The sequence below is a fragment of the Anopheles merus genome, chromosome 2L, assembly GCF_017562075.2.
Source record: "Anopheles merus strain MAF chromosome 2L, AmerM5.1, whole genome shotgun sequence".
NCBI lineage: Eukaryota > Metazoa > Arthropoda > Insecta > Diptera > Culicidae > Anopheles > Anopheles merus.
Window position 1 is genome coordinate 30518537 of NC_054083.1, and position 11145 is coordinate 30529681.

The 11145-nt window shown below is 38.7% G+C and overlaps 1 protein-coding gene across 6 annotated transcripts; it reads left to right on the forward strand.

Annotated features, from left to right (window-relative positions):
- The first annotated feature begins 3310 nt into the window (after positions 1–3310).
- Positions 3311–10837, forward strand: LOC121594061 (DE-cadherin-like). 6 transcript variants are annotated; one of them, XR_006004891.1, is made up of 4 exons: positions 3311–3411; positions 5833–8672; positions 10148–10324; positions 10432–10837. XR_006004891.1 is itself a non-coding variant. In XM_041916958.1 (4 exons), the coding sequence occupies exons 2-4, from the start codon at positions 5876–5878 to the stop codon at positions 10172–10174; spliced, it is 2853 nt and encodes a 950-aa protein (XP_041772892.1). In that variant the 5' UTR covers positions 3311–3411; positions 5833–5875; the 3' UTR covers positions 10175–10274. The 6 variants fall into 6 exon arrangements, 5 of the variants coding, with proteins under 5 accessions (XP_041772892.1, XP_041772889.1, XP_041772891.1 ...); XM_041916958.1 differs by lacking the exon at positions 10432–10837 and adding an exon at positions 10062–10090 and having other exon boundaries at positions 10148–10274; XM_041916955.1 differs by having other exon boundaries at positions 10148–10837.
- The last annotated feature ends 308 nt before the right edge of the window (positions 10838–11145 follow it).

The window sequence follows — 11145 nt, forward strand, 5'->3', positions numbered from 1 at the left end:
GTTAAGTCGTTAGAGTTGACGACTGTTCCACCCGACCGACCCAACCATTATTTATATTCCTCGCCCTACCTCACCATCAATTCATAACACGTTGCATATCAATACACAATCGTTCTAAAACATTTACCACCGCCTAAAACATCTAGCTTTTATGGTCTGCAATGCCAAACACACTCATCATCATATCATCACATCTGATCGTACAATGTTCCTGAACTTTCCTTTTTCCCGGTTAGAGTAACGGTAACGGTTAGAAATTTTAAAGGGGCGGTCCCGTGGTACGGTCGTCAACTCGAACGATTCAATAACATGCCCGTCACGGGTTCAAGTCTACAATAGACCGTCCCCCGTAGCAAGGATTGACTATCCGTCTGCGTGGTAATGAATTACTACTTTTTTATTCGGTCAAATATAGGTACCTTCGAAGTAATCCCCTTCTGATGCAATGCACCTCTTCCACCTCTTCCTCCACTCCTCGAAGCAGGTGGAAAACGCGAATGCAGGGATGTCCTTTAGTTCCGCCGTCGTTGCGGCTTCAATCTCCTCGATAGTGTCAAAACGGTGTCCCCGAAGCGGCCGCTTTAGCCTGTTGAACAGCCAGAAGTCGGCTGGAGCCAAATCTGGTGAATACGGCAGTTGCGGAACAATATGGGTGCCAGTTTTTGCGAAAAACTCCCTCAAAGTGATGGCCGTATGGGAGGGTGCATTATCGTGATGCAAAAACCAGCTGTTGTTTTTCCACAAATCCGTTCGCTTTTGTCGGATGAACTTCCGCAAACGCCGCATTGCGCTTAGATAGTACTCTTTGTTCACAGTTTGGCCGTTCGGAAGAAATTCCTTGTGAACCACCCCACGGTAATCAAAGAATACCGTTAGCATCACTTTGATTTTCGATCGGCTTTGGTGACCGTCCGTCCGGGGAGACCATCCACCTCGACCGACGACAAAAACACTTGACGCAGCTCCGAAAACAAATTGTCCGAACGGGATGATGTAGTGACTTGAAACTTGGCAGATCTGTTGAAAACATACATACTGACAAACGAAAAATAAAAACGAAAGGTTTCTTTTGGCGCGCGAAATTTGACATCCAATGTCACCTTACTAGGACAAAGTATTAAGTCTCGAAAGCCTTATAGGCCGGGAAGTCCGCGTAGGACGTTACGCCGACAAGAAGAAGAAGAAGAAGAAGAAGAAGAAGAATAAGAAGAAGAAGAAGAAGAAGAAGAAGAAGAAGAAGAAGAAGAAGAAGAAGAAGAAGAAGAAGAAGAAGAAGAAGAAGAAGAAGAAGAAGAAGAAGAAGAAGAAGAATAAGAAGAATAAGAAGAAGAAGAAAAAAGGGGAATAATAATAAGAAGATATATTAAATTATTTAAGAACCGATTGACTAACATGGGACTCACTCTCAAATAATGTATTGTTCGTCAAAGCTCTCCATATTATTCACACTTTCTCGTGCGTAGTAAACGAAATAATACTTGACCCACACAACACAGCTCCCAGCAACTGACCAACATGTACAGGTTGATTAAACGTATTCAATTATGCAACCGACTGTTACAATGCACAGTGGGCAACGGCCATACAACCCATATAACCAAGATACCGAAAACGCCATCAATTTCTTGTACTAAAAATCCAATTCCATCAAACAAAGCTAAAAAACTATCAGTTTGGTGGGTTAAGTCATACGGCCACAGAAGCAGCCACTTCAATGTTGTTGAAGTCAGATTTTTATGCACGGGCAATTTATTTGCTCAACATGTTTCACCTGTGTTAAAATGTTATTTAATTGTGCGAAGGAAGCAATTAAGCGTGTGTGTTTAAGTTGGTTTGTTGTAAAACAAACATGTTTTATGTATATGTGTATATGTGTGTTTGTTTACTTGCGAATGAACTCTTCCATTTCGCTGGTCAGTGCATAGTTTATAGACTAATAATATTGCTGAAGTTGAAGTGCAGTGATGTAAGTGAATGAATTTAATCAACCGAGGAGTTAAAATCCTGTCCAGCATATTGACCTTAGCCAACCCTTTACCAAACTTTTCCTCAAAGCATTTTTGGAAAAGGTGGCTTAAGGGTGGGCAAGATAAATACATCGGATCGGAACTGGCAGCTCCGATTGTTCTAAAATTTGGTGGGTTAACGACTGAATCGACCACCACAAACCCACGTGGGTTTGAAGTGGTTTTACAGTGGGTTAAGGACGATTTGGTTATTTGGGTAAACGCCGGGATGAAAATCAATTCCTCGTGCTATTGCAGTTTTTCTTCATTCAATAACATTGCTCTTACTACACAGACCAGTCCTGTACTAAAATCGTCAAGACAGCGAAAAACATTAATAGTTATCGCTCACAACATTAAATTATTGTGTAGTACTTAACAGCATCAACAATTATTGTTAAGAAATAAAACAAAGGCGGAGTAAATTCGTTACTAAAAACGATTTTTGAGTATTACGCGCTAAAAAAGCCGAGTTTTTCATGGTTAGTTTTGAAAAGAGCTTATTCCTATCTTACGACCTTTTTCAAACTGTTTTTCTCTGTTCAGCTTTGTTTATTATGCCTGTTTGTTTCAAATGCCCGTTTATGACAGGTAGTTCGATACTTGTGGTGTATGGCTCATACAACAACACGTCAAAATCGCCCGCGCTATTTTCAAGAAAAAGTTCAATAATTTTCGGGGTCGCGGATGGTCGCAGCTAATTTCAACGTCAAAACGTAGGAAAAATGTTGATCTTTCCGATGATATACGACACACGAGTGAAATCGAGTCGAATCATAAAAAAATTCACTCTCCAAATATCTAAAAATTCGGCAGTGATGTTTGGTTTTCAATCATTAATGAACTTTAAAAACAAGTTTTTGCAAAATTTTCAGACATAACATCAAAGTATGACAAAAACCCTTTCCAATGACACATTAATTATCAAAATCTAACTATCATATGCTAAAATATGATGGTTTATGTTCGGTCGAAAAATAGCTCAAATTTGGAACAAAAATACAAAGTTTACACTTTGACGGCCTATATCTCAGTAAGTTTAAGATAAAAACGTGAAATATTTTGGTTTCAACTAAGTTTAAGTATCTATTTTAAGAAAATGATTACGGTGTTAACCTGCGATGAAGATGGTTTTTCGATTTTTATACAGGCGTTTGCCCAATGTGCAATGGAGTGGCGCCTCGGTAAGTAATCGAATCAGTGCAGCCTTCTATCGTATCGCGCAGCTTATTCATCGTTTCCAATTTAGCTAACTTAGTTATCTGTGATAAGAACATGTTACTGATAAGAAATATAAAAACCCAAAGATTTGATGAAAGCTTCTCAGTTCGACAGAGTATCCCAACGCATTGTGTTAAAGTGTTGCCAGTGATTCAATGTAGATGCATGGGATCATTAATTTCCGGTAAGTTATCAAAAGCGAGCAGTGATATAATATGGATTTACAAATCACTGTGTTACAATAGGAAAATGTGCAAAGGCCGTGTGTTACAGTGTTAAAGTGCGTATGGATGACTAAAATGTGATTTTTAAGTATTACTAATTGTTTATCACCATTATTGAGCCTTAAGGGATCTTCATAATTAAAGCTATTCTATTGCAAAACAGTCAAGATTCAACAGAGAAAAGCTGCACTGCACTACACTACATCACTAGAGAAAAATTTGATCAGGAAACAGTAAACTGACCTGCAAAATGCCGCGTACGATTATTTTAAAACGACTGCTTGCCAATATATTTATTTATTTGATAAACAATATTGTTTCGAGAGCTATCAAATTCAACTTTTAAAGTATTCAAAATCGACTTCCAAACGGACTATTAACATCCAATTTACTAAATTCAATTTTGATCAGATTACTGAAAATGAACTTTCATTATAAATATTTACTATGGAAGAAATACGAAGCATATGACAAAAAATACATAAAAATCTTGTGAACACGTAATTTAGTACCACACAACCGTATCCATCGCACGCACATCCGCACATCCTAGCTACGTGTAGAGTGGTCCAAATGTCCGTTTAATCCCGCATCGTAGTTGTAGTACCCATCGCGTGTATCAAACAGATCACTGGACTGCAACCATTAGATTTTACGTGTATTTCAATGCTATTTAATGAAAATAAATGAATACTTTAATGAAGTTCGTGTCAGTTCTATATTTTTTTTAAACAAAGTTTAACTCATTTAATGATCAAAAACATCATGTCGTATTTTATTATTGCATTTTAAATAAAATGTAGTTTGAAGATACATTATATTACACCAGAATCGTGTACCAATTTCCTTACTTAAATAAATTATTGAAAACATGGTATATCATCCATGCTCCATTAGAAATGAAATAAGGGTTTCACAAAATGGCTTCTAGTCGTCAATTTTTTATGGCGTTGTTAAGACATATTGGATGTTTAGATTGAAAGAAAGGTTCCCATTATTTACAACGATGTCAAAATCATCGCTCTAAACCTTTACATTTGAACATTTTAACAAACATTCAAACTTTTTGGTTATATAATTGGCTCTGCGAACATGTTTCATAAAATTTGGCTCTTGACTTTAGGTCGCAAAGTTAGCCGGTCTCTGTTCTAGACGATTCGGAACCATTCCCTTAGCTGTAATTTACTGTTATCATTCTGTTATCGACTTGAATATGAAAAACAACATGTTATCACTAGTTTACTTTATGTGCTTACGTTATATGGTTTTCCAAGAAGGAGATAATTCGATACAAAATACCGCAAGGTTTCGCAATCTTTAGGAAGATTAAACGATTACGAATAAGACAAAGGCGTCACGAGTTCAGCTGTGAGTAAGTAGGACAATAAAAGCACCTACAAATCTGCTGAATCACTACCCCACTCTATGACTCACTCTGTACATTTGTATGGCGCATTTTACCAGGTACAAGTTATTTAGCGTATTGTTAAATAATATTAAAAATTAGTAGTCAAAACCGCGTTAAGTAATGTGTAATGTAAAGTGACGTCGTTTTACTGAATACAGTGCAGTTGCTGCTTTGTGTGATTAAGGATCTACTCCTCCTTACGAAATATTGATTATCCTGCTGTGGGGACTTAATACCTGCGTACACACGACGCCCATGGGCCTGCCTATGCTCGAATGTAGAGCCGATAGCATACGATTATATCTTCACCATTAACGTAAGAGGGAAAGGCTTATACTACGAACGTACTCGAAAGGTATGCATGCTTTTCTCATCAGGTTCTAAAGGCAAGGACAAGGCAAAAGAGACGCAGAAAAGTTTTCTCACGGCTACACATGACCTCTAGACGCGTTGTCTATGCGTCTCGTTCGGTATCACATCGGCATACGGCAGGTAAGCAATACAACTTCAGCTACCTGATATGCATACATGTTTATCGAACACAACTATTCAGTTCGGCTCGGTAAACTTCCGAAGGACACCGGAACAAAGACTTTTTCATGATTTTGTATGACTTCGGCTGTTTTGGACCTCACGTGTGAACACAGGCAATGAGTTACTGATCGCTAGCCCCATTAGTGGCACAGGCATGCCTAGACCAACAACGGCTGTTGTGTCAAAGGATAAGAAAAAAGTAGGCGAACTATGGCCTAGTATAGTCTTGGTTTTGGTCTACCAATGTTTGTGTTTGTTGTGTCGTTTTATGATTCACTGGTAGATCTCATAGGGAGGAATAGGGTATGTAGGATGTAGATGTTGTTTGTTCACGTTTGCTTCTTCAAATGAGGGATCATTGACATTACATTAAATTATAACAACAAAACATTGATAGAGGTTAAACAAACGACTGCGAACTTATCTTATTTCATTTCAGAAAGGCATAACGCGAACGGAATTCAAACAAAACCAACAGAAAAATGAAACCGTTTAAGCTGATTGTAATCTTCATGATTGTATCATTCTGCATCAATGCGCATGCAGCAAATATTCAAGCCAAGAATGAAGCTGAAAATGACACAATAAGTCTCACCGTCGACTCGATTTATATTCCCTTGTTTACCAAGATTCCATCAGCGCCCATCGCACTCAATGAAACATACGACCAATTCAATACAGCAATAGCCGAACTTGAGGCAAATACGAATTTAAATGATGGAACAAATATTATATTTGATCTCGTTCTAGATAATGATGCCATACCTAACATACAAAATACATTTATCTTAGAGCAGGTCAATAACACCGCATACATAAAGCTGGGAGGCAAACTTGACTATGAAAAGGTGCAAGAATATAGAATCACGGTACGAGCAATGAATGTAAAGGGCTTGAAGGCAGAAGCAGTGGTTCTAATCAAGATCCTGGACGAGAACGATAATATTCCAGAGATCACAGGAAACCTTAATGGAGTTATACTGGAGCACGAGCCAGCAGGCACGTTTGTGATGCAAGTAAAGGCACATGATAATGACGGGACATCGAGCCACAACATCGTATCATACCGACTCGAAGGAACTGCTCGACAGTATTTCCACATTGACAGTAAAACTGGCAACATTACGTCATTGGTGGAGTTCGATCGTGAGGCGAAGGATATTTATCCTGTAACTGTGATTGTCGAAGATAACTCACCGTCCGTGCTGTTCAATAATGGAAAGCCAAACAGTGCGGTAAAACAGTTGTTCATAAGAGTTTTGGACAAAAACGATCATCCACCACGGTTTGATGAACAATACTACGAGGTGAACAACATACCAGAAGACGCTGACATCAATACAAGTGTTATCAAGGTGAAGGCAATGGATATGGACAAAGATCCCAAGATTAAATACAGCATAATAGAGAATAACATTGGAAAGGCATTTAAGATCGATGAGGACACCGGACTTATTTCAGTTAACAAAAAGCTCGACTATGAATCGATTCAAGAATACGATTTAGTCGTGCAGGCCTATGACGGCCGTTTTAAAAGCACAACCAACGTATGGATTCAAATAAAAAATCTGAATGACATTGCACCGCAAATTTTGACCTTAACAAACGTCACGATCAAGGAAAACACCATTCCTTTGGATTGTATTGCAAATTTGTGGGCCTATGATCCAGACATCGAGAATTTCGAGTACCCACAAAACATACAATATGCACTTCCCAAAGAACACCAGCACCTCTTAAGCATCGACGACAAAGGATGTCTTAAACTGCTCCAGCCTCTTGATCGTGATCCTCCACATGGGCAAGAAGTGATACAAATCAATATTACCATTACAGATGAAAATGGTAAGGGAAGAACGGTGATGGAAACAGTTTACATCTTCGTTGAAGACATTAACGACAACGCGCCCCAGCTCACCAATAGAATGCCAGTTGTGTGGAGTGAGAACCGCCCTTCAGCCATGATCACGAAGCTGACTGCAAAAGACGCTGATGGAGAGCACAATGGACCGCCGTTCTTCTACAGTGTTGATCCCGATGCCCCAACCGAAATCAAAAATCGCTTCCAGACTGTAGGTGATGAGCTGTATTCATTGGTGGAGTTTGATCGGGAGCAGCAGAAACAATACTTGGTACCGATACTGATTCGAGACTCGGGTCACAAACCGATGAGCGCCGTCAGCAAACTGTTGGTGGTGATTGGTGACAAAAATGACAACGAAATGCAAATGGGCCAGAGCCACATTCTCGTCAACAATTACGAAGGCAAGCTTGCAGATACGCAGTTAGGACGAGTGTATGTCAGCGATCCAGATGATTGGGATGTATCAGACAAGATGTTTCTTTGGGATGAGATGACGCCCGAGACGAATAGGAAGCTCTTCAAGCTCAACTTCAACACCGGTATGATCACGATGATAAAAGGCACACCCGAAGGAATATACAATCTAGCGTTCACTGTGATTGAAGAATCATCCTATTTTCCACGCCACAACGTATCTGTTCGAGTGACGGTGACAGTGAAGAATATCTCGGCGAAAACAGTCAACCAGAGTGGATCGATTCGCTTCTACAATGTAACTGCTGAGACATTCATATCTCAGACACTGGGTGAGCTCAACACTCCCATGTATCGACTTCAGCAAAGCATTGCAAGCATTCTGGATACCAGCCCAGATCAGGTGGACATATTCACGATCAACAATCGTAAGCTTGCCCGGGGTGCATTCTTGGACGTGTTCTTTACAGTAGATGATACTATTTACACATCGTCAGAGGTCTTAAATGCAGTGTTAAGTTTGCATCTACGCCAATTGGAGGAAGACGTCGGGTATCGGATTGTGACGGTTGGTATCGATGAGTGCATCGAGAAAGGACATACATGTACACAGACATGCAAGAACAAGGTCCTTAAAACAGCAAAACCAATCGTAGTGAACACCAACACTAGCTCGTTTGTGGGAATGACCACATTGGTGCAAGCACAATGCATCCCACAGATAGAATCTTCGCTAGTAGCATGCTTCAACGGTGGCACTTTCCAGAATGGTAAATGTAATTGTCCCATGGGGTTCGAAGGTTCCCTGTGTGAGAAATTGGACATCTGTTTTGATGGAAGTGGGTATGCAATCTATCCATCGATCAACAGTGGCAACGTAAACAACATCAGCATTGAGTTATTGCCCCGACATAAAGACGGGTTGGTATTCTACATGGGTCCTCTGAAGTATGACCCATCTTTGAAGACATCACCTTTTCTGGCATTAGAAATCAACGATGGTATGTTGGTCTTACTATTGGATTATGGAACTGGGACGAGCCGTTTCGAGCATCAACAAATAGTTTTACACGAGATTATTAAAGTTCAGGTTATTTTACAGCCATATAGGATTGAGATAAAAACAGTGACCAATAAGATGGTGAGCAGTAGGAGTCATTATGAAAATAAGGATTGGAGTGGGTTTCTTACAGGTAATGTGTCTCTTCAACTAGGAGTTTCATCAATTAGTCTCGATAAGCTGGGATCGCTATACAGCTGGAAATATGTACCATTTACGAAGAGTTTTGATGGTTGTCTACGCAATCTTACAATAAACGGGCGCACGATAGACTTTACCCAAACGAGTCAAAAACATAATATTTTATTCATTTCCCAGGGATTCACAGCAATAGGTGAACAAATTTTGTTGGTATCGATTGTAACTTCAAGTATAGCGATAATGGCGATGTCGATAGTAATCGTTATACGATTAAAGGACTACTTACAATCATGGATTGAGATATTAATCAGAAAACTGCAAACAAAATCAATTGACACGATGGTAGAATTGCATCCTGCACCTGAACAATTACCATCTTTTACCGAAGTCGATGAAAGATGTGTCGGATTGTTGAGTGGTATGTCAACTCATTAAATCAATTTTGATATTTTCTAGTGGTTCCATAATCTCTTAGCTAGAGTAGCAATATCTTTTAATTTTATAGTATAACAGTGACCGTTCGACATCATAGGACAGAGAGACAGAAAATAAGTTGAACAAAATATTAGATCATCAAAGGATAATCACTTTAGCTAGTTCGTACTAATTTTAAGATAATTATCTTGTAAAAATAATACTTTTAACTTTTTATATGTAGAAATGTTAATCAAAAATAAAGGGTTGGTAGGTTGAGAGTATACAGATCTCGGTCCAATGCTCTTTTCCATACACCTTCCCATTTTTTTTGAAGTTCTTACATTTCTCAACCGATAATCTCTATCAGGCTAGTTTAGCAATCTCACATTCTGCTGCTACCTCATTAATACTTCGTAACATAAATGATTTAACAATATATTGAATACTATAAGCATAATACAATCCAACATTCGGTAACTGCTTGTCGTGTCTAATTACTAGTTGAAAACCCACGTTACCAGTAAGAAACCCACTCCATTTCCTCATTTCATAACGATTTTCTTAAACGACCAATGATAATAATAGCATTGCTATTCTATCACGCATCCACCAAGGACGCTACGCGACATACAAGTTCACACTGTCAGATAAAATGCTGGAGTAAAATCATAACAACTAATCATTGGATTTCTTCTTGGGTCATCATGATCATGTCATGTTTATGCACGTTGCTGAAATAAAATTAATGTAACATTTTTCTTATATTTTTCAGCAAACAACCCCATGGCGATTACCATCAAGGCATATACTAGTAGCAATCAATTTTACTACAAATAATATTTATTACTATTTTTTCAGGATCTTCTGTTTCAACAACTGCTGTAATTGGTGGATACTTGCCTCCGTCTATAAGCTCAAGCCTCCGAGCTGTGACTCAAGTCAAATCAGTTGTAAATCAGTCACCCAAACGAGATTGATGTCCAAAAGATGCATGGTATTTAGGGGTCATGTACGAATGAAGAAACATAAATAAGGGTAACTTTTGAAACACGTGCCTTTGCAAAAGAGTTAGTTAAAGGAACGTTTTAAAAACAAAATTTATTTATTTATGACGATGAATTAACCTCCCACCCGCCATTTAGTATGTTTTATCATTCTTGGTATTTTGGGCGACCCCGTGGTAAAGTTCAACTCGAGTGACTCGAAAGCATGCACATTATTGGTTCAAGCCTCGAATGGACCGTCCCCCCTAGCAAGGACTGACTATCTGGCTGCGTGGTACCTGAATAAGTCTCGAAAGTCGTTTACAGACAGGCATGTGCGTGTTGGACGTTATGCGAGAAAGAAGAAGAAGAAAGCGATTTAAAAATTAAATTTAATATTATTCTCTCGGGGTTTTGCAAGTCAGAATTAAATATCACCCATTTTCACTGCAAGTGCAATTTCACAAGCTCTAAATTCACTCTGGCTGTTAACCGTAGAGTTGGCAACCAGATTTACACACGTAAGTTGGCAACCGGCATACCCGGGTATTCCACACGTTTTGATGCAAAAAATTAACGATTTTCATAGGTAAACAATGCTTTCTATATTTTAATGCTGTAAGCAAAATGCAGACCATATATTCTCTTCTATTTCATTTATTCATTAAGTTTTTTTCGTTTTATTATAAAAACAACGGTCAAATTTAAATTTGGAATCGCTTGAATTTGACTCGAAAATAAGCAAAATACGAAAAGAGGAAGAAGAGAAACGTCATTCTCCACACAAAATGTATGGAATACCCGGGTATGCTGGTTGCCAACTGACGTGGTAAAGTTAAAAAAAATCAAAATAAAATACTTACAGGCTGTTTA